The sequence below is a fragment of the Parambassis ranga genome, chromosome 12 (assembly GCF_900634625.1).
Source record: "Parambassis ranga chromosome 12, fParRan2.1, whole genome shotgun sequence".
In the NCBI taxonomy this organism is placed as follows: domain Eukaryota; kingdom Metazoa; phylum Chordata; class Actinopteri; family Ambassidae; genus Parambassis; species Parambassis ranga.
In genome coordinates, this window is record NC_041032.1 from 14,449,522 (window position 1) to 14,476,920 (window position 27,399).

The following is a 27,399-nucleotide window of genomic DNA, read 5'->3' on the forward strand; positions in this document are numbered from 1 at the left end:
CCTCTTAGCATGTCTTTTTGTGGTGGCTGTACCACATGCAGAATTAAATCAAGGCTCCTTTGTCAATTGAATATTTTCACCTATTCAGATGATGCTGCCTAGCATGTGTCCTCACCTTCACCTTCCTTCTCTCCTCCTCACTTGTACTTGTTTCTGTAGGATGGCCACACCTCTTCTTTCCTCACTAGTTGCTCTTCTTTGTGAGTCACGCTCCACTTTTTGTTTGATGAATCACAGAAACGCTGGCTCTACAGCAATCTACCCCGCAGACTGACCGTCCTAGTAGGACGTAAGATTAAGGATAGCCGCAAATAGGTTCAAGCAGTCTGGAGTCGTAGCATCAGTGGAGACAACACACCGTCATAAGATCTGAATCAGATGTTTGTCACCCGGCTGAGTCATAGCAGCGGGGAGCTCTGCCGTGCTGAAGCAAAAGTAAAAGTTGATGTCAGCCTTTTTCCTTTGAATAACAACGCTGTCGTGTCTGAAAGGAGAAAATGTTTTTGTACTTAATATTTAATACACGTTTTACAGATCTCAGCTTTCTCAACAGAAACGCTGACTGCATTACTGTTACTGCAATTATTAGGAGATTTATCGAGTGATAGCATGTTGCGCTATCAATCTATAGTGTGTCTAATGCTCTTTGCTGTCAGAGAGCTGGTACCTGTGTGCAGCTGTCCACATGAAGTTTATTGAAACTTCCTTTTGTGATCATCAGCTGTAAATCACCTCAAAGCTCCTACGTCTTCGAGGCACACCTCTTTTCTCTGACCGAGTGTACTATCCTGCCTAGTTTGAAGTTAAAGGTGCTGCATTGGCACCAGATTCAATTTACATTCCAGTGAAAAGAACCTGTGTCCTCCCTTGCTTGCTCCTTCTCCTCTTTCTGTCCAATTAATGTTGATTTATGATACAAAACTCACCAATGAGACAGTGTGTAATCAAGTTATTGAATCACTTTTTTTTTTTTTTAATTCACAGCCACTGAACTCTCTCTCACTGGCCCCTAATCAAAAGACTCCAATCCTTCTCTTTCTGCCACCCCTCACCTCCTTTGAGAATGAATACCTCCCCCTTTTGTCCATTCAGCTTTGTCCTCACTCTAACTTCACCGCTGCCCAAATACTTGCCCCCTTTTACCTCCACTGTGAAAGCAACTAAAGACCTTATGTCCATTGTTGTCACCAGCAGAGTTCCCAGACCAGACGAACAAGAGCTCAAACTGTCTCAGGTGGTGAGGAGCCTATGGTAATATCTCAGTCTATGTACAGTATAAAACCCCCTGTCAGTCACACACGTAGTTCCCAGACACCATGTAGGATGGGCTGTGTCAGCTGACTTCAAGTCACCATAAGCTTTGTTTAGAGCACATAAAAGCATTTTTTTTTCTATATACAAAGCAGCAAATGTTCTTTCTGAAACAATCAACAAACGTATGAGTCTGTCTCAGTTTCGAACAGCTTCCTGTTTTTTTAGTTCTCTCAGGAGTGGCTGTGTTAGTCAATAATAGTAAGCTAAACTCCTGCACAAACAGCTGTGTTTTTATAGCTGTCTTCAATCATGCTGTGATCATTTATTTGACTTTTTAGTAATGTTTATGATACAAATGGTTATAGATTACTCAGCAGTGTCGAAGCGGCCTACCTTTTCTCCCCCTGTTGTGTTTAATTTAGTGCTAATCTGTGTTTTATTGTGTTTTTTGTGCTGTCACCTACTTATCCACTGAAGCTAAAACGCATCCTTTGTCATATTATTCCTAAATTGCCGTCATTGTCATCATAATGTGCTGCTATAACAGTGCAAGACTGTTCAGAACGAAAGCATTTGTTTTGTTGAAATAACTGATATCACTCAAACCATCCACGTCTGTCCACCGGTCTCTTTCCCCCCTGAATCATCAGCTAAAAATATTAGAAGATTCCTTCCCGTATTTTTGAGGGGATTAGCCTGCACTGATTGAAGTTGTCTTTGCTCTCTCCCTACACTTGGCCAGTCTCCTTCGGCGACACCTTACACCTTGACCGCCCCTGGCTTGCCCCCTGGATGGGAGGAGAGGAAAGACGGCAAGGGAAGAACTTATTACGTCAACCATAACAACCGCACCACTACCTGGACTAGGCCAATTGTGCAGGTACAGCAGGTCTGAAGGCTGCCCCCGGACTCTGTGCATGGGACTGGAGGGTTACTTTGGCCCCTGTCATGGCCTTGGGCTGTGTGTCGGACCTCTTATTCTCCTGTCCCTGTCCACCCCCATCCCCATGTACTATATCTCTCCTCTGTGTAGCTGGTGGAAAGAGACAGTGCTGAGCCTTCCGTCTCTTTCCTGTATTTTTCTGTCCAACTTTACTGTGTCTTCTCTCATCCAGCATTTTCTGACAATATTAAGATGAACTACAACCACAACTGTTTCCTCTCTTTTCCCATCTCGACCCTGTTTCTCCATTCATCCTCCCCTGTCTTTTGGTCTGCAAATAAGGCAGCTCCATATAGTCTCTGCTCATGGACGGGGTGTATGTTTGATGCTAATGTCTCTCCTCTTTTTAAGCCTTTTCATTTGTGCGACTGCTCTGTTATACCTGTTCATCGTCACACACTCGTCTTGTTCTCTGATTTCATTCTCGTATTTTCACCCAGAAGAAGGGCACTGTCAGATGATTTACACAATCATATCTGTGATTTTTGTCTTCGTTACATAGTCATACCAAGTGTGCCTGCCCCTTTGGGGCTAGAGAGGGAAAGTAAAACTAACCATTTTCATGCCTTTGTCCCTGTTTCAGACACATAATCTTAACCTAATGGGCACATGTGACCCTTGCTTTTGAGATTTCAGCAACTCATTTCCTGAGAGAAACGCTTGTATCGAGTCCATTCCGGTGCAGACAAGCATCTCTGACAGCATGATGAGACAAAGTTGTCACAGACAGCATTGCTAGCTTTCTCCTCATACCCCCATTTAACTTTAAAAGTACTGTTCTCAACAACAGCTCACTGAAGACGGAGCCACCCCTGCAGCAGCAGCAGCAGCATCTGGAGGCGCATCAGCCCTGGCATCCACATCCACCCCTTCCTCCTCCTCCAATGCCTCCAACAACCACCTCTATGAGCCCCAGGTCCGACGACCTCGTAGCCTCAGCTCCCCTACTGTCACCCTTTCCACTCCCTTGGAGGTGAGAAATAGCCACCCCTTACCTTCCTGCTCTCCATCATGTCCCTTTTTTTCCTTTTCCACCCCCGTGAGGACATCCTAATTATGTCCTCTCTCCTCTCCAGTCTTCACACTTTCTTTGCATTCAGTTCAAGCTATCATGATCCTCACTTTTACTTTTCCCTCTTATATATCCATCCATCGGCTCTCCTCTTCTCAGGATACTGCTTTTCTGTCTCTTCCCATTATTTCCAACCCACTCCATTGATGATGATTTTCTTTTTTTTCATGCTCCTCTTTTTCTTTCTTCCCATCAATGAATGATGAGCTGATGACTGATCAGTAAAGCAGCTATCACTTAAACAAGGATTAATCAAATGACGTCATGTGAGCTCACAGTGATGAGTGTAAACTGCATCCACTCTTGGCACAGTCAGCGTTTCCTTCAGCAGCAGGATGGATGAATACATGATGTCAGTTGATCATAGGTCCCAGCCGAGTGTTGTAATTCACTAAACAAAGTCAAGAGGCATCCACATCAATGATATAGTTCCTGGTAGGCCTTTTAGCAGTGACTGTTTTTTTTTTTTTTTTTTTTTTTTTTTTTTGAAGCATGTCCTTGTTTGGTGCTTTTCTCGTCTATGAAGAAACAAGCTGTGATGTCCGTTAGAGTAGACATCAGTTGCTGCCCATCCCTTTGCTGTACGTTGTTGAAACTACCCTCTGTTTCTTCTTCGTCATGACATTTCCACTAGTTGTTTTGGCCTCTTTAAAGCTTTATTATACGAATAATCACAAGTTGTAGAGAGGTCTGTTTACATCGTATTTTTTACCCTTAGTATTTTGAAAAAATGTGAACTCACTTAGCTTCAGTGCACAAAGAAAAATGCATCTCACACTGCAGAAAATCGGGCATTACAGCTATGAATAAATGGACCAAATGATTGCATCTAAAAATAGATGCTCTCCTTTTGACCCTCCACTGCATTTAATGGCTTCACTTGAAAGTCTCTCTACAACCAAGGGGACAGACCTGAAAGGGGGGGGGGTTAATTAAAATGTGTATGAGCATATGAGTGTTATTAAGACATTGAGGATGTAAAAGAAAGTGAAATACTCGGAGCAGATTCGAGTAATTACCACTTACAGAGGAGGTGGGAGGCCTGTGTCTAATTAATGCAGCCTTTCCTCTTTTAAAAAAAAAAAAAATCAGATGAGTTGGTGATAATTACTGCTAAAACTTGATTTGATCCTGGAAGTCTCGTTAGGCAAGGCTGCCTCGACATGTTTAAGGTCACATTAGAAGACGTGATGTAACTCCTGAATATAAATAGCTTTGTTTGATCATTACATTGATTGTGATTGTTTTGTTTTCTTTCAGCCTAGACTAATGTCTAGATTAATAATGAGTGCTGGTAAACAATTCTTGGACTTGTACATTACCCAGGAAACCAAAAAAAAAAAGGAAACCGAGATATTTAATAGCAGCAGCGAGTCTGCAGGATAGGTGTCGATTAGCTCCCTTCCATTTTTTCATGGGATCCAGAAAATGCTTTGTAATTCTCAGATGTCACACTGTGAAGATGACTGTGATAACACGTTGCCTTAGTGTTAAATTGTGATGGATAGACTTCTGATCTTATTCATGTTTTTTTAAGCAGGCGGCTTTTGGATCACCAGCGTCCATCTTTGTCCATTTTCAAGCCTTAATTTTTTTCCTCTTTTGACTGATAATCTTTTACACTCATTTTTTTTCCCCATTCTGTTTCCAGGGAGCTAACAACATCCAGGTACGGAGGGCTGTGAAAGACACACTGTCCAATCCACAGTCTCCCCAGCCGTCCCCTTACAGCTCCCCAAAATCACAACACAAGACACAGCAGAGCTTCCTGCCGCCCGGCTGGGAGATGAGAATAGCCCCGAACGGACGGCCTTTCTTCATCGACCACAACAGCAGGACCACCACCTGGGTGAGCTGATAAGCCTGCTCATAATATTTATTAGAATATTAATGACGAAAAGTGCCTTTTTTGGATTCTACGCGTGGCCATTAGCATTATCTGACATTTTGAATAATCTAATATTTAAAATCCGGGGCAGCTTTGCTTTACAGTATCTTTTAGTGACATCTGCTGGTGTGAAAATCAATTCCACATTTCCAGACTTGTGTATTTGACCTCCTCCTTACATCAGAAACAACATGTACTTGTAGTGTGTTTTTTTTTTTGTTGCCTCCTAATTGTCTGCTTCTGTCTGTGCTGCTGACAAACAGGAGGATCCCAGGTTGAAATATCCGGTCCATATGAGGAATAAGAACTCAATGGAGCCTGGTGACCTTGGTCCTCTTCCTGTAAGTATAATCAGAATTAGACAAATAATCCTATCATTTACAAAGCACACACACCGATCTCATCATGATACCTGCTTTGTTTACTCACCATTACCGATATGTATCACCTGTTTAATGTGTTTTATTAGCTGAGGTACTAATGAGTTCATGTGTGTTCATGTTGTTGCATTTTGTCCGTAGTTATTTAATGGCCCATTTATTATTACATTCAAGTGTGTAATTGAAGTAAATAATTAAACGTGATCAGACATTTCCTTTTTTAGTCCTGTTAGCAAAGAAGGGGTGAAATAACTAGTGAGGAGGAGAGTCTGGGGGCTGTGCTCATCCCAAATTTAGGAGGTGAAGACAAGGTCATCTGCGCTATTATCTATTTGGCAATGTCAGACTCTACAAGTGGGCCAAATGTTAGTGCAGCTCAGTGTTGAATAATAATCGAAAGCTTCATGGGCTTGTGTGGTGTGTGCATGTGTGTGTGTTCTCTCTCTCTCTCTGTCTCTCCTTCTCCCTCTTTCTCTTTTCTCTCCGTTCTGATGGATCTAATGTATGCTACACCTGGCCATGTCTGTTTGGCAGCACCTACCAGAGGAGGTTGGTTGGTGCCTCCCTCCCTCTGCCTGCCTACCTGTCTGGTCCAGTTTGGTCTGGTCAAATGCCTGCAGACAGCCTTGCGTTTCCATTTTTTTCCCCCTCTGTTCCTCTTTCTCTCTCTCTCTCTGTCTCTATCTTTTCTCTTTCTCTTTCATGACCGGCATGGATGGATTGTACCTCTCCCATTTTTTAGTATTTTACCCCACTTCCTCTCTCTGTGTGAGTCCTCCCTGCAAGACTACCACCACCACCACCACCACCACCCCTCTTGTAAATAATTGGAGCTCCCTACACATCCAACAACACCTGCATTAGCGTCTAGTTAGACGAGTGGAACAAGGCAAGATGCCTGTGGCGTTTGTTAGACAGTGGACTGATGGAGGAAATGGGGTGAATAAAGGGCAGAAGGGGAGTGAAAGAGGGAGGGAGGGAGGATTGAGAAGCCTTGCATATATATATCGGAGGAAGGAACCTGCTGTATGCTGCATGTGTTATCAGCTTCTCAGTCTGGTCTCCACTCATGCAGCAGCAGCACACATACAGAATCACATATTCTCTACATGCTGTAGCTGCACCCTGTTTGACAGATTGTCAGACTCCGTCCCTTTCCCACCCCCACCCTCTTTACTCTATTGTAATTTTTTAATTGCTTGATTGCTGGTGCTGTGCGAGTGTGTGTGTGTGTGTGTGTGTGTGGCCTGTGACACTGATTGGTCACCGTGTCAGTGGTGGTATACCGGTTTGACCTCATAGTGGTGATTAACCTTAATGTCGTGGTTGTATCCCTGCCTTGCTGAGATGTCAGACCTGCCTCAAATAGGACAGAAAATCCTTTCATTTCCCTTTGTGGAGTTTTTATTGAACTTGCCTCGCCTGCAGTGCCTGCAGGGACGTCAGTGTTCGGACCATTTAATGGTCAGTCAAGTTCAATTAAACGTAATTAAAAAAAAAAAGACAAATAAATGGATGGATTTAAATCACTATTTGAGTAAGGGCCTGTTTAATGGTGCTGTCTAATCGTTTCCTCACTCGTCTTTTCTGTGGCTTCTTTCTTTTTTAGCCTGGATGGGAAGAAAGAGTTCACACAGACGGACGCACCTTCTACATTGACCACAGTAAGAGGACTTTCTTTCATGTGTGTTTGGTCAAGTGTGTATTCCTTTATTAGTCTTTTTTCTTTGTATAATCCATGTCCATGAGTCGGCAAACACCTCATTTATAACAAGGGATGTCCCAATCCGATCACGTGATCGGAAATCGGGCCCGATTACGTGATTTCAGACTCGATCGGAATCGGACGTTACCTCCTGATCAGGACTCGGATATATATTTATAAGGCTGTCAAAGTTAATGCCTTCTATGCAGGGTGGCTCTGTGTCTTGTAGTGTAGGGGTATGACACCTGCTTTTGGTGCGAGAGGTCCTGGGTTTGAGACTTCGATGAGCTGCTGCGTGTGTGAAATCTCCCAGTGTGGCGGCAGCGTCTCACACACACACGTTTTGCTGCAATGAGTGCCTTTATAGAGAATCCTGAAAGTATCGGCTCGGGACTCAGTATCGGCAGATACTCAAAATCAAATGACTCAGACTTGGACTCGAAGGCAAAAAAACCTGATCGGGACATCCCTATTTATAACACCATTACTGTAGAGGGACATGTATGTATGTATGTACAGGCAGTCAGACTGAGTCCGTCTGCCGGAAATCTATAAGAAGAAGAAGAAGAAGAACACAGACGCTCTGCGCAGAGAGCTGGATGCTGCGTGCTAAAGCTTGTTCCATACTACACAAGAACAGAGAAGTTTGTTCGTGCTTCGGCCCGGACTTTTTATACTTTACAAAAACATGTGTGCAGAACTCCTCATATGGCCCTCCCACTGCAGTGTGCACACACACACACGTTTTGAAGACGTATCGCTGCTGAACGGCAGAACCCGCAGTTTAGGTGAACACGTTTGAAGCGGGCGAGGATTTGCTTCTATGCAAACTCATGAGTGTTTCATTTATCTCATGAGTGATGTAATCACGGCACTCTTCGGGGAGGTGGGCACGTACGTGCTCGTAGCATTATGATAGATTGAACGATAGGTCTGACGGACAGTGTTATTTGACCTGCGTGGTTCCATCCATGAAGGCTGGAGATCAATTTTTGGACCTCCGTATTTCTAAAACTTTGGCTACGGACCTTGTAGGCCTGGAACAAAAAAAAGAAAAAAAAGAACTTTTTCATTAAGAGCGATGTTACGTTAAGGCCTGCTCTGAACTTGAGCCTTTCAGTGGTCCTTGAATGCACCACATGTAAAAAATATATCATCAAAACCATTTGATTTAACATGACAAACTGAACTAAAAAGACACTACTTAGCACTTGCAGGCTTTGGTTTGATAAAGTAAGAGGAAAAACTAAACAGTTAAATACCCATAGTCATATGTCAAGGTCCCATTTTTGTGAGTGTATAATGTGTGATGTCCATCTTAAATCATCCATAATGTGTGATGATGATGTTCCACTGTGTTTTCTTTCTTCATCCAGATACAAAGAACACGCAGTGGGAGGACCCTCGTCTTCAGAGTCCAGCTATCACGGGACCTGTGAGTATTCAGTCTCCTCTTACTGCTCCTCTTGCTCAATATGTGTCCGCCACGGCCGTGACGCTACACGGTAATAGGAGCTTCTTCTTTTGCCATCGTAATCCTATCTGTCGCACACCATCGTCAGCCTCAGTGTGTCTTTGCAAAACAGAGATAAGTCACTTTGTCACCCGGGTTGTCACTTAACATGCTGACACCTCTGTGTCAGGCTGTATGACAGGGGAGATGCTGTTCTCCGATCTCTGCCAGCTCTCCTCGCTTTGTCACATTCTCTGTAGCTGTCTGTGCGCTAATGTAGTATCGGTTTAGATTTAAAACATTTATATCAGAGTCCATTTAACTTTGTCTGTGTTTGGCTGTCTGCAGGCTGTACCCTACTCCAGAGAGTTCAAGCAGAAGTATGACTACTTCAGGAAGAAATTAAAGAAACCGGTAAGAAATGACTTCTGTCCTGCACAAAGATGCTGATGCTGCTTCGCATGTATTTGGACTATAGTAGAACAGATATTTACTCAGCGTTCTTCATGGTGTTTACCACACTTTGCATTCATTTGACAAGATTTCTTCAATTATTCTGACCTGGTACAGTGTTGATTTCTAGATCTAAAGAGTCTTTATTGTGCTGAAGTTACCCTTCCTCTCTTCCTTCCTTGGTTCCCTTCTTCCTGACTGTATCTGTTTCCCTGCTCCAGGCTGACATTCCCAACCGATTTGAGATGAAGCTGCACAGGAACAACATCTTTGAAGAGTCGTACCGTCGAATCATGTCCCTAAAGAGGCCAGATGTTTTGAAGGCAAGGCTATGGATTGAGTTTGAATCGGAGAAAGGATTGGACTACGGCGGCGTGGCCAGGGAGTGGTTCTTCCTCCTCTCTAAGGAGATGTTCAACCCTTACTACGGCCTGTTCGAATACTCCGCCACGTAAGTCTTTGTGCTTGTCCTTGGTTCTGAAGAAAGAGGTCTTAAACCCCTGGAGACATTTAAGAGGGCAGGACAGCCCACAGGACGTAGTGTTACGCAGAGACCAAGGAGCAAAGGCAACGGCACTTCATGTCCTGAGGAATGGAAACATCCTTCTCATATGTTTGGATGGCTTTTTCCACAAAGCGCCGTAAAGGGCCGTGTTTCCCCCGGAGACTCGTCAAAGTTTCCTTTTACTTTGATTAACTTTTCCTCTTATTGAAAAAGCCATCCTGAAAGAGACGTTTTCCCACATACAGTACACGTCACGATCACACCACAGTGTCACATGTTTTGTTCCCTTTCTTGGCACCATCGTCAATACGCGATGACGCACTTTGCCCACGTAGTAGCCATAAAGAGCTCGTCCAGAGCCGCTGATTATTAGTAACACTGAAGGAATATTAGAGGGCAATCAAAATTCCAAACACTGAGAATTAAAGTCACTGTCATTATTCACCATAGCAACGTCTGCTCTTTAGGTTTAACATCACACAGTAAAATAATAATTGATACATGATCCCTGTGATTGTTGTGCCTCCACTTGTGTTTATTCATAGGTTCATTTCAGATAAACATTAGTCTCCTTTCTTAGCCAAGTACTGTAAAATATACATATCACTAAAGATTAGAATTATTTATGTTTGGATAGTCCCAATTTAAAGCTAATAAATGACCCCTCATGTGTCTGTCCAGGGACAACTACACTCTCCAGATCAATCCCAACTCGGGCCTGTGCAACGAGGATCATCTCTCCTACTTCAAGTTCATCGGCCGTGTAGCAGGAATGGCTGTGTTTCATGGAAAACTGCTGGATGGTAAGCCGGTGGCTTCTCTTCAATATAAAATAAAAATAATATATTATTCTGTGTAGGAACAACGCATCTCAGCTGTTTTCTCTGTGCCAGCACCTGAGTGTTGTCTTTTGCTTCTTAGGTTTTTTCATCCGACCGTTTTACAAGATGATGCTGGGAAAACAAATCTCTCTTAAAGACATGGAGTCTGTGGTAAGATATCAGCCTGGAGCTGAATTATTAACACATTCATTTTACAATTCTAAGCCAGAAATAAAAACCCTGCAGTCATACAGATTAAAGCCAGTGAATGGATTCCTTTTGTGCGTCCCTCCCTGCAGGACAGTGAATATTACAACTCTCTAAAGTGGATTCTGGAGAATGACCCCACGGAGCTGGACCTGAGGTTTTGCATTGACGAGGACAACTTTGGACAGGTGTGCATTGACCAGTGGAGTCAGGTTTAATCAGGCAGGTGATGTGTTTGGGCATTAGGAGAGCACTGACCTTCTATTATCTGTCCCCTTGTCTTTCTCAGACTTATCAGGTTGACTTGAAGCCAAGTGGCTCAGACATGGTGGTCACCAACGAGAACAAGAAGGAATACATAGAGTAAGTAATGTTTGTCCTTAGAATAATAATGTGTATTTACACTGATGAAACTGCATTAAGCACATTTTATTCATCCTCCCTCTGACAGCCTGGTCATCCAGTGGAGGTTTGTCAATCGGGTGCAGAAGCAGATGAACGCATTCCTGGAGGTTTGTGTGTGTGAAGTAACACAGCCGCCACACGGGGGCAGCGTTACTACAGACTTTGACTAGATGCAGTCAAATGAAGGTCTGTGTCTGAGCTTGTTTGGAACTTATTGATCATGCTAATTTCTGTTTTAACTTTCAGGGCTTCACTGAGCTCATTCTTATAGACCTGATCAAGATCTTTGATGAAAATGAGCTGGAGGTACGGTGACCCTGAAACTCATTTATATTCTAGCAGTATGTTGTTATAGTGTAAATATCTGGTCTTTTTGTAGACTTTTCTGATTCTGACTCTTTGAAGATGTCAGCCTGTGCTTGTATATGATAGTCTGGATCAATACTCAAATCTGGTGTCCCATTAATTCTTGCCAAAAGGCAGGACAAATGTATTCTGTGTGATGAAATGTTGCCCTGGCTAATTCCTGTCCGTCTCTCTGTAGCTGCTCATGTGTGGTCTGGGTGACGTTGACGTCAACGACTGGAGACAACACACTGTTTACAAGAATGGCTACTGTCCCAACCACCCTGTTATACAGTGGTTCTGGAAGGTAGGTCTCAGTAGTAGCTGGGTATTTCCTAATAAAAGGCGGTATCTGTCAGTTTTTCCCCTTCCATCCTGCCAGTCGCAGGTTTACTGGCCTCGCTTTTGAAGATCAAAGTCTGTTTGAAAGAACAGACATGTTTGCACTGATGAAAGAGCCGAGAGTAGTGCCTACCCTGGTTATCATCTGCCTTGATTGAACACTCAGCTACACATCAGCTACACACAGACAGCAAACAAAAGCCGGTATCTATGAATCTATGCACGCCTGCACACGCTCAGGAGCTAACACTGACATCCCATAATGTGTGCAGCCAGTAAACTCGTAGAGCAAAGTCTGAGCTAGAACTGCAACAAACAAGTATTTTGGTACTCGGATACTCGCTGTTTATTTTTACGATTATTCGAGTACTCGGATCACGCATAAATGTCATAGTTCTTTCATAGATACGGCTGCAGCTTAGTTCCATGACCGCCTCCATACCTGGCACCGTGACCGTGTGTGTCCGTGTGTGTGTCCGTGTGTGTGTGTGTGTCCGTCTGTGTGTGTCCGTGTATCCGTGTGTGTGTGTGTCTGTAACGGCTCGCCCGCGTTTCGAACCCAGGTCTTCTTGCGCCCAAAATGCTGATCATCCCGCTGCGCCACGAGAGAATCATTCTCGGTGACGTCACTAACGAGTCATCGAATACTAAATTAGTTGTCGATGCATTTTGTCCTCAAATATTACTCGAGTACTCAAGTAATCATTGCAGCCCTAGTCTGAACCTTTCAACAGCACCTTGAATAATGTTTATGATGCCTATAATCAATCGATTCGTCATTGCTCGTCTCTCCTCAGGTCGTCCTGTTGATGGATGCTGAAAAGAGAATCCGGCTCCTCCAGTTTGTCACAGGAACGTCACGAGTGCCCATGAACGGCTTTGCCGAGCTTTACGGTACGTGACGTCACCAGCACTGATGGAACCCACAGCCCCCATGACTCATGGGGTTGGATTTGTGTTCTAATACAAGCGTGTTTGTGTGCTCTTCACAATGACACCTTAATGAGTGTTGCTTCCTTTTGTGCCAGGTTCAAATGGGCCTCAGCTGTTCACAATCGAGCAGTGGGGAACACCAGACAAGTTGCCAAGAGCTCACACGTGGTATGTCACTACACAAAGACAAACAAGACTCAGAGTCTGTAGCCATGCTAGCAGCTGCGTGAGGCTAATTGTATGATAATTTTGTGTAACATACACTACAATCAGACTGCACATGCAGTCGTTTTTATAGAAAGCTCTTTTTTAAACTCAGTCGCCATCTTGGCCCCTGACTCCACTTAATTCCAGATTAGTCCAACTATAGGCAAAAAAAGGTGGACCTAAAGTTACCCTGTGACAGCTGCCACCTGGCTCTTCCCTCATTATTCCCTTAAGATATTATTATACATACCTTTTAGCCTAAATATAATTTGAATGGTGGACACATCATGTGTTACTTTGTCATTAATTGTCATTGTTGTCCTTCCCAGTTTCAACCGCTTGGATCTGCCCACTTACGACTCATTCGAGGACCTGAGAGAGAAACTCCTCATGGCTGTTGAGAACGCGCAAGGCTTCGAGGGTGTCGATTAAAAACGCGGCAGCCTCGGCCTGCTTCCAACCATCTTAACAAGAAAACAAAAGAAAACGCTACAGGGATGTCCAAAGCAGCTGCTGTAGCAGTTCTGTGCAAGCATGTTGTACTGTAACGCCTGACTGCGAGCCACCCCCACGCAAGCACGGTGGTTTCGAAGACTGTAAAGCGACTCCTCGTCGAGCCAATATGCCTACATCTTTATATCTTTTCAGCGTGTGTAGGTCACTCCTGAAAGGTGCTGGGGAAAGAAAAGTGCACTGTTGTTCGAATGCTGAAATCTTTATTATTCACAGGCATGAGCAAGGAATGACTGGAGCTGCCCCCCCCCCCCCCCCCCCCCCTTACACCCCTTACCCCCCTTACCCCTCTCCCTCTCTGATCCGCTGTTTCTCCCCCCCTCCTCCCCTCCACCCTGCAAAAATCTACAGTGCTGGACAACACCAATGCATTTCAACGGCTCCTTTCTGTACACTATAGCACAGTGTTTGAGCGCCCTTCTGTGGAAGGGTCTTAGCATGGCCTTAATCTGGCTCCTATACATGCACTACTTCTCTAAGAAACTTGCAAAGGCACTATGATCACAACGCTCTCTTTTAAACCCTTAGACCAACACCAGATTACCTTAGGAATGCTAGCCAATCACATTTCAGGAAAATAGGCCACACCCCTCCGCCGAGCCTTGTCTGCGCTGCGTGATTAGACGTCACCGCTGCAGCCTTTTGTAGAATAAAGGTTTTTGTTTTTTTTTTTTAGTCACTGGTAAGTATTCAAGAATGGGGGATGGAAATAGTCCCCAGAGACGATTGTTTCTTTGTTTCTTTCTTTCTTATTTGTTTTTTTTAAATAGTTTTCGTCATCATGGAACAGGTTTTCTTTTAATCATCGGTATAACTCTTGCAGGAAAGTGTATTTGTACTGATGAACAGCGTTCTTTACTCTTTCGACGACTCTCTCTATATATATATATATATAAATATATATATGACGTGTGTGAAGTGCAAATTTGGCTAGTCTGGGAAACAATGAATCATTTGTTATGGTGATAGCAAATGTGTTGGATAATAATGATTCTTATTTTTTTAATCGTAGTGCATTGACAGCAGCATGAAACCGTACCTTGTGTTTGCTACATATTACGTTGGACATGTAGTCTCGGGTTTGGTCGGGAAAGGGGGGAAAAAACGAAAAAGCAGTGATGATTCTGTGAGACGTCATGATTATATTAATATGCCTGTTGCTGTTCATAATGCTGTAAAATGTTCTTGGAAGAGTAAAAAAAAAAAAAGACATTTTAAGTTCTTTCATGGTATATAAATATGTATGTATTACATTTAACAGAAGTATTACTGATCAACAACACTAAAATGAAGCGGTGGAAGTGTGTGTGTGTGTGTGTGTGTGTGTGTGTGTGTGTGCGGGTGTGTTTGAGAGAAAAGCTGTGATTGCCACTGAATATAAAGCAGCACGTTTTCTTACAAAGAAAAAAGATGTGTTTTTCTTTTTTAAATGTTCTTGTTTCTCTCCTTTTTCTAACACTTTTGAACCTAAAGGGCACTTTATAGATCACTCTGAGGTCATGTTGCCTGTCGTATGTCTTGTGATTTACTTGAATGTGACTTTTGTTTGTTTTTTTTTTCCATTTCGGAGCACTTAACTCGGTGCAATATAAATAGTCTGTAAATCTGGGCTGCTGCTAAAGTAGAAAAAAAGGTCGACAAAGTTAAACTGAGGCTTCATATCCTTTTAGAACTCTGGTTTTATCTGTTCCTTTGTCCTCTTTTTTCTTGTATTTTCCTCCCTGATGTTTCTTCTCTCCCACCACTACAACGGACTCCCTATACTGATTTTTTTTAGAGGGGTTTTCTTTCTTTTTTCTAATAAATGAGGGGGGGGGGATCTCATTTTTGTTAAAAAAATCACTTTTCTGCAACTCTTTGTGATTCATTTAACTTCAGTTAAATAAAAATGAAACTTCTCAAACTGTTGTGTTGATTCAGAATTCCTTCACACGAGTAAAAAAAAAAAAAAAGCAAAACATGGGTCGTGAGGCAGGAAATATGCAATTATACCAAATGGACTGGGCTGTAGTGTGTGTGTGTGTGTGTGTGTGTGTGTGTCCTCATGATTTGGTCGCTCACCTGTGTTAGCCGCTAGCTGCTAGAGCTGACCTTGGAAGCCGCATGCTGTTACAACACGGGGCCACTCCTCAGTCATCGTAGCTCTCACACACACAGAAGGTGCATCCACATACTATCAAATATAAAATGTGCAGAATGTTAGTGATGGGGAGTTTAAAGAAATAAAGATGGCAAACATTCCTCCAAATTATAAATGGAAAAACACTTTTTAGAGGCAAGACATTAATGAATCCAGCCTTTCTCTGTGTGTGTGTGTGTGTGTGTGTGTGTGCACGTGTTGTGGTGAAGGGACCTCAGTTCATTCACACAGGCAATCTAAGAGTTATCAGCTCCAAGGACGAACAAATAAAAGCCACCCTGCCAGTGTGGGGACATTTTATCAAGCCCTCCTCTACCCTGGATCTGGTCACACAAACAAACCAGGAGCCAACTCTACCTGAAACCAGCCTCCTAGAATATTCCACCTGCTCAAAAGATTTAAAAAAAAGAGTCAATATGATAATAAATATTCATATAACATTGTGTTAATGAAATGCAGAGAAGTTTAAGTAATAATAAGCCAACAGGGGATGTTTGATATTTTTCCTTTTCCAGGTTTTATTTGAGCATCTTGTTGTTGTAAACTCATTATTATTAGTATTATGCTTCATATTTTATACTGATCTGCTGCAGTATAAATGTACTTTAACTACCACAGCTAGATAAACAAAGTGCTGCAACAAAAATTAATCAATAATTGTCGTCAAACACTTGTATAAATGTTCTTGGTTTGACTCATAATGTGATCATAAACTGTGTCCAGACTTTGTCCTTGTCCATATACAACATGTGTTTCTTTCAGTGAGCCGTCCATATTAAGACCAGTGGACACTTTTGGTGTTTTTTGGTCACTCACCCCCCCCCCCCCCCCCCCCCCCCCACACACTCTTCACCCTCTACCTCTGGTCAGGGTCGATCAATACTTCCCCCGTAGCTTATCACTAATGTGCAACTGGCTGTTTGTCCAAACTCTGCTCTGTCTACATAAAGACTTGGATGGGGACAGCACCACGGACCATCACCTCACAAACCTGCAGCCGCGGACGCACAACTGGACTTAAACTGAGCTTAACAAAGACACAAGGAGGGACGGAGGACAGACTGCTGGGCCTGAACGAGTGAATGAATGAATCCGAAGAGTCCGTAGATACTTGAGGTGAGTTCTCCAACACATCTGGATCCTTTAGGGATGATTTTGAAAATGGATTTACTCCATTTTAACCCCATGATTAATGTAAGATTCAACATTTACTAGTTATATTTTGTACGTTTTAAAGCAAAACGCCTCGTAGAAAGAAAAAGAGATCACACAGGTGTCGTTTGACTCTTATTCACACACACACACACACACACACACACACACAGCTGCAGTCATCCCAGTAGGAAACCAGACAAGACTGGACTTTGGACACCTGATTAACCACCATTCATTCCGTGGTTATCTATTTTTTTTCCATTAAAACGTAACAAAGTGCTTTTGTATCCAACACTTTCTTCTTCTCTTTTGTGTTTTTTACTTCATCTAACTACTTTTGTTTTTGTTTTTTTTAGTGTCCCCAGCTCATCGAAGCGCCTCATCCACCTGCACAGCCAAAAAAACCCCAATCCTCCAGAGCTGTGGAGTGTGACAATGGTGTTTGTTTCCTGTCTATCAAACGCCATTATCACACTAAATAGCTACAGTGTGAAAAGCACCTCGGAGTTTCCCTTCCTTCCTTCCTTCCTTCCTTCCTCCCTCCCTCCCTTCCTCCCTCCCTCCCTTCCTCCCTCCCTCCCTTCCTTCCTTCCTTCCTTCGTGGTTGGCCTGACCTTTCTATCCGCCGCTCACACTGTAAAACGTGAACATGTGTCCCTGTGTGTCAGCGGCGGCGACGCGCAGGGACACAGAACACCAGCTCAGGACGTGGCAGGGATGGAAATAGACCTGCAGTGTGTGTGTGTGTGTGGATACATGGTGCATGAGTGTGACCCACTTTCCTTTGCATTAAAGTGCTAATTTGCCGTCGGAAGCCTTTACCTATAGTTAAAATAGACTGTGTGTTCCACATGTAAACAGACCATAATAATAAATAAACACAGTTTGTTCCTGTTTCTGTTTCCATGTTTGTACTGTCAAATATGTGAAGATTAAAATAGCAAATTACTTACTTCTGTTTTTATTTACATTTTACACTTCGTTCTGACCAAGAAATGAATGCCAATGAGCAGTTGTTATAATCAATAAATCTTCACATAAACACATTCAACAACACATGTACATGTATGCGTACAGATATCTTCTAATAAAGTAAAAGGACACTTTATATATTATCATCAAATGCAAAAGGCACACCAGTACCCACTCATACTGTCCACTCCAAAGACATTTCCTCTAAACAATCAAGTAAAAAGTCCATTAATTTAATGAACCGGTTCGAAAACATCACAGAAGTAGAAAAAAAATCTATAAAGAGAAATCAATCAAGCAGTCTAAGACATCACAGTTCATCACTGATTCATCAGTTTCCCCAAAATTGTAGTGAAATGAAGTCTCTCTTCATGAAATCAGCACGTTTCTGTTTGTGTAACAGTCACTTCTCTCCAACAACGAGTCCGAGATTCTCCTCCTGTTATGACTTGCCCTTCACCGCTGGCCCGAAGGTTTTCTTCTTGGGTGCAGCAGAGGGTTGGGGTTTGGCTTTGGGGGCGGTTGCTGGCTTTTTAGGTTTGGGCTGCAGAGACTTGAGGCCCAGAATCTCACAGTACTGGTTGCATTGATGCAATGCTTTGAACTGATCAATGAAGGAGGTGGCACAGTTTCCTTTGAAGCCCTTATATCTGAAAAAAAAAAATTTATTCATAAATTGGTTATGAGAATCAACAGTGTGTGTGTGTGTGTGTGTGTGTGAGGAGGTGATTGATAAGTTTGTGGCCCAGAGGGAGTTTTTGAGGGTTTTGTCAATAATCTTCGTATAGTTCTGATTGCTGGCACCGTTTGGGGGGAAATGACACCATTGACCTCTATTGTCTGAGGGATGAATTAACAATTAACACAATACTACAGTGCCGTAGTGCTCAAATATACATCCCTACAACATTCCAGGTGTCACAGGTGTTATCTTGCTTAGTATAACATGTCAAGAGAGCCATTATTAAAGTGGATTCTTAGGGATTACGGAACCCTAATCCACCACTTCCAATCAGAGACAGAAGGATATGTGGAACAGTAGAGACACCCAGAGGTCAGAGGTCATGACAGGAGCTACAGAACAATACTCCAGCCCACAGTGCTGCAATTTCTAGCGACCCGATGAGAAAGGAACTATGTGTGATCCACAGGTAAATAAAACACTCACCCTTTCTTGCAGGTGGCTATTCCCACGTCAGTAAGTTTCATGCCCACCCCTGAAAACAAAATCAGTTTTAGTTATCGAAATTTAAAGTACAATACTTAAAAATCACTTCCTGTTTCTCTGACCTTGCATGTCTGTGACCAGCAGGTTACCCTCTGTCTTGTGGTAGACCCAGTGCTGGAAGGAGCAGCATTTCTGTCCAGCCTCGGAGTCACGTCTCATCAGGTTGAGCTCTTTGCCGTCCTTGACCGAATATTTAACAAAGTCACCAATCAGCTCCTCTTCCAGCGTGGCGTAGGGGATGTCGTTGGATGGACGGTGAACCAGGTAGATGGGAATGATCCTGAAATAAAGGTGTCAGCTTAAAGTTGTTGTGTGTGTGTGTGTGTCAGTGTTCGTATGTCACTGAACACGTCACTCACTCTGGGACGTCTCCAAAGGCTTCGACGGACTGAGCTGCAGCCGTGTACGCTTTGATGTACTCTCTCGCCGTGTTCTGCACTTGACACTCCTACAGAACAAAATGAAGGTGTCCTACTGTGGGTTTTGGACTTCCGTACTCCATCATTAAGCAGAAAACGGGGTCCTGCACAGTGTCGTTCTTACCTCCACAGCCAAGGTGAAGTTCTTCTGAACCAGGTCGTCGTTGTTCTTGGTCCCGTTGCTGATGGCGTTATGCACTTTGAGCACACAGGAGTGTCCCGGAACTAACAGGTGCATCTGACCTGCTTCCAGCCTGGACCTGAAAGCCCGCCGATGCATACCCTCACCAAAGTGGACCTTTTCCACGACGATGCTGATGGGATGGTTTTCTTCAAAGTATTGGTCTGACAGGAAGTCTTCTTTGAACATCAGTCTGGAACAGTTGACGCCCTCCTCCTCGCTGCTCACCTCTACTCTGGCAGCTGAGAATAACAGACATTGAGTCAGCTGTCATCTATCTCTAAAGATCAGCGTGTGAGGTGATAATCTGTAGAATCACAACTCACATAAAACGGTCTTTGGAGGGATGACAACCTCACTGAGCACTAGTCAAAGAAACAAAGGATAAAATGCAGTTTTTATATTTGTCGTTATTTATCATGATTGCACCTTTTTGTAGACTTTTTTTTACCTTCATATGTGAGCAGGTACTCCAGGGTGACTGACCCATGTAAGCTGCTGAGCCGACACTGGTACTTGCCCAGGTCTTTGTGAGAGGCGGCGGTGATGGTCAGTGACACTCTGCTCTCATCCCCTGCACTTCAAAGAAAGGGACAGTGTCAAAACATGCAAGATGCACCAGTCAGTAGACCACAACCAAAAAAAGATGTCCAACAACTTTAATTAAAATACCTTCTCTTGATCTCAGCCAGGGTGGAGCCCTCCCGGCTCCAGGTCACAGTGTAGTCTGAGAAGACAGCAGCAAACTGACACCAAAGACACAGACTCTGGGGGTCCCCACTCACTGACACTGCCTGAATGGGCTGCACCACTTTGGGATCTGCAGAAATAATGCTGTTATTATGATAAATGGGATGCATGGAGAACAGCCGGCTCCTGTTTTTGGATTTTCTTACCTTCCTTGGGTGGGATTTTTTGTTTGACCACCTCACTGTACGCCTTCCTACGAGCTGTTCCTACGTCTGCTTTGACCTCCTCTCTGTTTGCCTTTATAGAAACGTCTGATTTTGGTAGTTTGGCCTCCAAAGTGCTGACAATCTTCCCAAACTTATCCTGAGACAGGCGTGGTCTTTTAATGACCTCATCTTTTAGAGGACTGGTAAAGGGTCTTGGCTGATCTGTGTGAGGTGGAGGATGCTGCTCTCCTTCTGGGTGCTGAGGCTTTTTCTCAGCACCCTCTGACTGATTGTTGTCCTTTTGAGCTTTCCCTGCTTTGGCGCCAAGTTTGACCTCGAACTCGTCAACCTTTCCTTTTGCAGTCATTGGCTTTGCTCCATTTTCCACCTCTTTCAGCGGCTCCCCAACACTCTTCACTGATGTTGTATTCTGACCATGTTTCTTCTTCTTCTTTCCATGAGGTTTGCTTGGAGCCTCAGTCACTATATTAGTCTCCTTGGCTTCAAGCCTAGCTGGAGTGTCCTTGCTGGCATGATTCTCTGCAGTTGTAGGGTGAGTTTCTTGCTGTCTGCAGGCAACATGTTGAGATGCACTCTCCTGTTTCTTGGAGGCTTGTCCACCATGATGGTGACCGGCTGATTTATCCTTTCTGGAGTGGCTTTTGCTCTCTGAGGTGTTCTTGTGAGTTTTGTGAGGCATTGTATCAAACGATCTGGGTTTTGCAGGCCTGGAGACAAAAGGGTCATTTAAATCCAAAGTGACATATGCAACACGGTTTGTCTCCGAGATGATAAAATGATCTGCAGGGACGCCAATGAAGTTTTCTCTGCTGAGATCATTAATCTCCTCTAGTAGTGTTTTTCCTGCAGCGAGGACGCACTGTGCAGTGTCTCCTCTGTGCACGTCCTCTGCTGTAGATTCCTCAGCAGTGTTTGTGTCCCGCCTTTGATGAATCACCTCCTCATCACCTTCCAGAGATGGTTTGCCTGTAATTCCATCCGGGTTTGGCCAGAGAGTGTGGTGTTGTACGTGATCATAAATGAGGTCTCTGTTGTCATTGAGAAACCTTTTGGCAAAAGTCTGATCTCCTTCCAAACTGCTGTTCGTCCGAGTGACGAGGGAGGAGCCAATACCGAGGGGGGCTAGGGGCATAATAAACTTAGGACTCTCCCAATGTGGCAACACCTGACATGCCCCATCAAGGTCTGGTGGAGTGTCAAGCGACGTGTATGTGTGAACATCAAAGTGCAGGCCAGGTTCAACGTCCACACCCGGCACATGTGACTGTATTGTATTTGTTAGTGAGATGCCGTCACATTCACAGCTCTGTGTGGCTTCCTGCTCAGCAACCGAGCCCAGCTGGGGGACGATGTGTTCATCGGTCACTTTACACACTCCATCTCCAAAGGGCTGGTAACGAAAATGGACAAATGACAACAAAGGTATTAGCTGGTTTTTGGAAGAAATCACCTATAACGCCATGTTTCTTTAGATCAACCTAAACACTGCCTTAAAACTCACCAGTCATTTTTATAAAGGCTCATTCTGTCATGTTACATTGAGACATGTTACATACCTTTCTAACGAGCCCCAAATCAGACGTTTACAAAACAACATGCTTCTATATCCAACACCCCAGTCCATATGTCCTGCATGCAAGCGAGACCTTCAGTGTCGCTGTTACAGTCTGGATCTACTCGCACCTATAAGCCAATCAAAAAGCATCCTTCTAGCTCCGAGGACCTGTCAGCGTCCTGATCCTGGGTTTTAAAGGAGTTGTGGGAATGGGTGTGGTAAAGGGGGGGGGGTTGTGGTGGTTCATGTTTCACTCCTCAGCTGTGCTCTCCTCTCACCCCTCCACCCTGACACGCCACACATGCATGCTATTATCACTGAACTTTCAGCTATTATTAGATGCCATTTCTGTCCATGTGAAGTTTTCCTCTTAGGTGCTCCAGTTTCCTTCAACATACACACACACACTAAAACTAAAACTGTCGGTCTTTAAAGATGGGAGCCAAAAAAACTTGGGTTAAATGGGTTCAAGTCCTTGGGAGCCAATTGAATGGCTTCGATACAGACTGAGCCGACAATAATACTTGTGAGTCTCGGATGTGGCGGCGTACACTCACTGACTAACAGAGGTTATGACAACACTGACAAGGACAGAAGCAGGAATGTCTCTTAACGTTCTGGCTGTGTTTCCAAAGCACATGACGGATTCATCTGGTGGCCAATGACACAAATTGCTCATCTCCCTCGTGAGAATCATTCCACTCCACAAAGTCTCTGTCTCATACAAGTGTCTGTATCTACTGGCAGGTATTTGTGTGCATGTGTGTCTGTGTGTGATCAAACCAACCCAACTTTAGCAACACAAGACAAAACAACCACAATAAATCAGCTATTTACCTCCTCAGTTACGAGCTCTGCGGGAGAATTCAAATCAGAATCTTCTATTATCTTCAGTATGATTGGTTCTTCTTCGTTGCTGATGGAAAAATCTGTCTCCAGGGACTCGACACATCCTCCAAACTGAAAAAGGTCCAATTCAGGGCAGGTGTCCTGTCTTCCAGGAGAGGCCACCGTAGCACCGGTTGAGTGCTGGGGGATGGAGCTCAGCTCTCCTTGTGTGGTCAGCATTGGATCGCACACGGATTTGAGTCTCTGGGATGCCTCTCTGTCAGGCCCTGCAGCGTCCAGGCACAGTGAGAGGCAGCTGTGCCCAGAGTGGAGAGAGCTGTCGGGGGGGCTTTGCGCCTTGATTAAGTGATCCTGGACCCCCATGAGTAGCTGCTCTGTTGATTCTAGATGAGGTCCTCTGTGGGTAACCTCTGCCAGAGCCTGCGTCAGAGCATCTATCTCGGCGCCTGCCTCTGTGAAAGCAGCTGTGATGTCCTCAGGTGGAGCTGCAAGGATCCCGGTCCAGTCTGATAGTGCACTGGCCCAGCTGTCCACCGATGGCCACCTCTCAACTGGTTGCCCCCAACCTCTGGTGTCACTACTGTACCAGCCAATCCCCTCACTGTCTTCAGGGTTGTTATCTGACACTTGTGTCTCTCCTGGGGGAAAAGATAAGTCACTGCTAGCTGAGGGGTCCTCTTGTGTGACAGACAGACACGTCTTGTCCAAACCATCACAGACATCTGTACCTGACAGATACTGGCATGCGTCCAACCAGAGATCCACGGGACTTTCACTGCCCTGTAGCTGAGGGGTTAAACTGATGTCCTCTGAGCTCACCTCCTTTATCACCATCAAACTCACTGCCCAGGCATCTGCAGCAGGTGGTCTGAGCTGTGTGTGCTGGCTCATGTCTGACTCGTTGATCTCCTCACTAGAACTGTGATGACATTGTGTCACAATGTCTTCTGATTCACACGGCAGGACTTGTGTATCAAAGTCATAGTTTGTCTTTTCCACACCTGTCTCTAATAATGGCTCCCATTCTGGACTTTTAATCTCATAGGGATCTAAATCTGGCTTCAGGATGAAGTCCTGTGTGTCATATTCAAAGATATTAAGGTCTGACAGAGGTGCTACAGCTGCATCGCTGTCTAAACTGTCTGACTGAGGGGACAGTGGCCTTAATAAAGACACGACTTGACTGTGCTCAGAGGTGAAGGAGGCCTCAGAGCTGGATGGTTCCATCGGACACTCAGCTGGTGCCTTTTGTTGAATGTAAAATGTTTTAGATTGGGATGAAAACACAGGTAATGCAGGTGCAGATGATCCCAGACACCGTGACATCTTACACCTGTCTGAGTCTGTGCTCGTCTCCTGAGAGAGGCATGTGGAAATGTTTAGCGTGTATTTGTCTGTGGGTTCTGAGGGATAGGACACAGTCTCTGCTTCAGATTCATGTGTGTTTACCGTCGAGCTGAGCAGAAGAGACTCCAAGTCTCCGGTTTGACCATCTGTAAGAGCGGCTGCCGGTCTTATTTCATCTGTGAACAGGACAGACAGATCCATTTCTGCTTTGTGTTGTGCTTCTCAACTGAGACGACCAGAATGCTGTCAAACAGCCAGATGAGGTGTGACGTGTGGTGGCAGCATCCTTTTTCACATTCAGTACCTGCAAGTCGACACATTACATTACCAGAGAATTTGAACATTTCACAACTAAAAGGAACAACTCATGTGTGAATGAACCTCCTGGAGTTATTTAAAGCAAAGCCCACTATCTCCCTCTAGCTGTCACTTTGTGTGACATGTTTATCTAAGCTGCAGGTTCTGGACTACGCTGCCTCTATTTTAGGAGCCATCAACAGGAAACCTTCCTGACAGCAAACCTTAACCACTGCACAGCTAAGAAAAATATATATGCACTGGTCCTGAGATTCTGAAGGTTAATTACGTGTCACACCAGTGTGAGAGCTTTGTATTTTCATAGAAAGCAAAGTCAATCAGCCACTCTACTCTAGCTGCCAGCTTGTCATAGAGATTCACTGCTGTCTGCTGCATGTCTGATGGAGAACAGGTCATTGTCCATGGAGCAGACACGTTGTTTATAGCTTAGCATTGACCTGCTGCTGCTGGCTTCAAAGGCCTGGAAGCAAATGGAGTGTGATTTCTACACCAGACAGTCTTCTTTGATGCCTGTTAGCATGCACACACCTCTGCAAGTGACACCACATCAACATTGAGGTGTTTTTTCCCCACATTCTGTTGATTTGTAAACTTTTTTTTTATTTTCCATACACGCAGAGGAGTTTGATGTGAAGTGTTGAAGCGAGAGGCTTCAAAACATGCACATTGAAATATGTAAGATTGCACGAGGTGAGCTGGTGGCACAGACTCTGGAAAAATACCAGAACATCTTCACCCATGACCTGCATTCGTCACATTCCTGCTGCAGCGAAGGGCACCTCAGTTGTTTACCATGAAACACGTACACGTCTAAACCTCTGCACTGTGAGAGTACTAATGGAAAAAGAGAACGGCAAACTAGAAGAAAACATCTGAATCGTCTATAAATTATTTAATGACACATAAAGTCCATTTCTGTTTGGCTTCAATCTGTTTCATGTTCAGCAATTCTAATACAGCGTCTTGTAAGTTTCAAATTGGACTTAAATCAGTCTTGATGGTTGAGTAAGATAGGATCTGATCTGCACTGGCATGAAACAATAATAAAGCTGTCAGCGCCTGAGTGCAATGAATGTAATCTAAATTCATCTGGACACTCCGTGCCAAAATAGACCCATCCTCAGTCACACAACTCCTCCAGTCCAGCCGCCTGCTGCCTATAAGACTGTAAAACTGTTGACCACACAAGCTGCCTCAAAAACAGTCTCCACGGCGACAACAAACCAAATGAATGCTCACTTTGAGGAACCCATACTCTGATGTTTGGTTAAATATGTGGATCATGCAGAGCAGCAGGGCAGAGGAAGCCTTCTGACAACACTGAGCAATCACACACAAAAAAAAAACAGCAGTTACCTGACTGATAGATCACAGGTGATGAGGAGAAGCAGTGTTATTATTACTAGCAGCCAGTGAGGGGGATTTCCAGCCATTCGAGCAGTACGTACCCTTTTTTTTAATGTGGTGGTGGTGGAGGACACAGACCTGGTGATGTAGGACTTCAGTGTGAGCTCAAGCAGAGTTGTTGGTGTCGGGGTTTGAGGCTATTTTTAAGTGCTGTCCCCCCACAAGTACCAAGTTAGTTACCTGATATCGCGGGCATGTGCCGATCTTGAGCATTTAACACTCGATATCTATATTTACAGACATTAATAGCAAGTGGCCTACTTTACAAACTTTGATTCAAATTGATGTTTTTTAATTCAAGGAGTTTCTTAGCAAAAGAAAGGAAAAGAAAGTGGGTTAAAAAACAACAAACAAACAGCTGATACTCCAAATATATGAAAAACATGTCACACCACAAATCAAGACAGAAGCTGAGAAGGAATGACTGCATTCAGCTCAACTCATCTTCATTTATAAAACCACTTTAACACAGTTAGGCAAAGGGCTGAGCACAGATTTAAGAAGAACTACCACACATAAAACATAATAATTATGAATAATTAATGAATATGAATGACAAATTATAAGGAGTAGTGTAACAACAGAGACCCTCCAATAAAACAGCAATTCATCCTGTGGACTGTCTAATTCACCACAGTTCTTTTCTCCAATAGCTCTGAGCGTGTGTTGGAACGGAAATAATGATTCACCTGACGCCAGGCTCGGCCCTGTAATGCAGCCGTTTGAAGTGGATGGGACTCTTTGCCAACATGTTAAATTGCTGGAGGATCTGTGTATCAATATTTCAATATGAGTTGGAGTCCTTCCACCACATTTTCCAAAGTTTGATCACGTGTCTTGTTGTCAAGCAGTTAAAAAATACTCAGCCTCAGACATGTTACACCATCCGAGCATGTTGTTGCAGAGTTGGACGTGGCCTCGTGCAGTCATGTAGGTACACAGATAGAGGTATCATCTTACCAAAGCAGGATATATTTTTAACTCCATTTTGTTGCACCGTCTGACGTCTGCTCTCCTTCTCCAAGCAGGCAGGATGGGAGCAGGTGGAGGGAGCAAGAGGTGTGCGTCATAAATGTCTGTGTTGTTGTTCATCTTTACGATGTCGAGTACTAGCGAGCTTTGCTCTTGAACAACTGAGCAGTCAGTCAAGGCTGTTGAATTATTCCTGTAAGTTTCCTTCACACACCGAGTCTTGAGATCACGGCATTTCTCTGAGGGAGACTCATCCTCTTCTGCCTCCATCTTCTATAATGTCTGGTGCCTATGGTGATAATCCTGGAAAATAAATCAGATTCAGACACTCTTCTCTGTGTCTCGGATTCTTAATTTGACCCAGCATTGTATTTGGTGGAAGCTAAGGAATAAGAGTAGAGTAATGGTGTACGGGTGCAAATGCAAAGAAACAGAAATCAAACTGCCAACAGTTTGTCTTAATCTTAGCTAGATAATTACAAATAATTTGTTAAGACAACAAATCATTCAGAT

At 43.9% G+C, this 27,399-nt stretch overlaps 2 protein-coding genes and 1 long non-coding RNA gene across 15 annotated transcripts in view; 2 read left to right on the plus strand and 1 right to left on the minus strand.

Moving 5' to 3' along the window:
• nedd4l (NEDD4 like E3 ubiquitin protein ligase) overlaps nucleotides 1-14,698 on the plus strand; it is a 35,090-nt gene extending 20,392 nt beyond the window's left edge. For 3 of the 9 annotated variants that reach the window (XM_028417997.1, XM_028417998.1, XM_028417991.1), the window contains 19 exons: nucleotides 1,192-1,251; nucleotides 1,997-2,134; nucleotides 2,988-3,170; nucleotides 4,921-5,118; nucleotides 5,421-5,498; nucleotides 7,147-7,201; nucleotides 8,619-8,677; nucleotides 9,044-9,109; nucleotides 9,370-9,599; nucleotides 10,335-10,456; nucleotides 10,575-10,645; nucleotides 10,774-10,869; nucleotides 10,971-11,044; nucleotides 11,133-11,193; nucleotides 11,333-11,392; nucleotides 11,631-11,738; nucleotides 12,571-12,667; nucleotides 12,802-12,874; nucleotides 13,243-14,698. In XM_028417997.1, coding sequence (XP_028273798.1) covers nucleotides 1,192-1,251; nucleotides 1,997-2,134; nucleotides 2,988-3,170; nucleotides 4,921-5,118; nucleotides 5,421-5,498; nucleotides 7,147-7,201; nucleotides 8,619-8,677; nucleotides 9,044-9,109; nucleotides 9,370-9,599; nucleotides 10,335-10,456; nucleotides 10,575-10,645; nucleotides 10,774-10,869; nucleotides 10,971-11,044; nucleotides 11,133-11,193; nucleotides 11,333-11,392; nucleotides 11,631-11,738; nucleotides 12,571-12,667; nucleotides 12,802-12,874; nucleotides 13,243-13,345 — 1,932 coding nt within the window. In that variant the 3' untranslated portion in view covers nucleotides 13,346-14,698. The remainder of the gene's footprint in view (nucleotides 1-1,191; nucleotides 1,252-1,996; nucleotides 2,135-2,987; nucleotides 3,171-4,920; nucleotides 5,119-5,420; nucleotides 5,499-7,146; nucleotides 7,202-8,618; nucleotides 8,678-9,043; nucleotides 9,110-9,369; nucleotides 9,600-10,334; nucleotides 10,457-10,574; nucleotides 10,646-10,773; nucleotides 10,870-10,970; nucleotides 11,045-11,132; nucleotides 11,194-11,332; nucleotides 11,393-11,630; nucleotides 11,739-12,570; nucleotides 12,668-12,801; nucleotides 12,875-13,242) is intronic. The other 6 variants (XM_028417999.1, XM_028417992.1, XM_028417993.1 and 3 more) reach the window with 5 other exon arrangements.
• Nucleotides 14,699-16,510: 1,812 nt separating this feature from the next.
• On the plus strand, nucleotides 16,511-17,625 carry LOC114443704 (uncharacterized). The gene is made up of 2 exons (XR_003671465.1): nucleotides 16,511-16,682; nucleotides 17,078-17,625. It is a non-coding gene; the product is annotated as an uncharacterized LOC114443704 (long non-coding RNA).
• Nucleotides 17,626-17,814: 189 nt separating this feature from the next.
• Nucleotides 17,815-26,069, minus strand: alpk2 (alpha-kinase 2). Of its 5 annotated transcripts, XM_028417979.1 has the most exons (12): nucleotides 25,864-26,048; nucleotides 23,571-24,493; nucleotides 22,831-23,480; nucleotides 20,418-21,828; nucleotides 20,194-20,341; nucleotides 19,973-20,100; nucleotides 19,848-19,886; nucleotides 19,465-19,763; nucleotides 19,281-19,369; nucleotides 18,984-19,201; nucleotides 18,862-18,910; nucleotides 17,815-18,343 (listed from the first exon to the last, which is right to left on the minus strand). In XM_028417979.1, the coding sequence occupies exons 2-12, from the start codon at nucleotides 24,388-24,390 to the stop codon at nucleotides 18,136-18,138; spliced, it is 4,059 nt and encodes a 1,352-aa protein (XP_028273780.1). In that variant the 5' UTR covers nucleotides 24,391-24,493; nucleotides 25,864-26,048; the 3' UTR covers nucleotides 17,815-18,135. The 5 variants fall into 5 exon arrangements, with proteins under 5 accessions (XP_028273780.1, XP_028273777.1, XP_028273779.1 ...); XM_028417976.1 differs by having other exon boundaries at nucleotides 22,831-24,493; nucleotides 25,956-26,069; XM_028417978.1 differs by having other exon boundaries at nucleotides 22,831-24,493; nucleotides 25,993-26,062.
• Nucleotides 26,070-27,399: the final 1,330 nt, after the last annotated feature.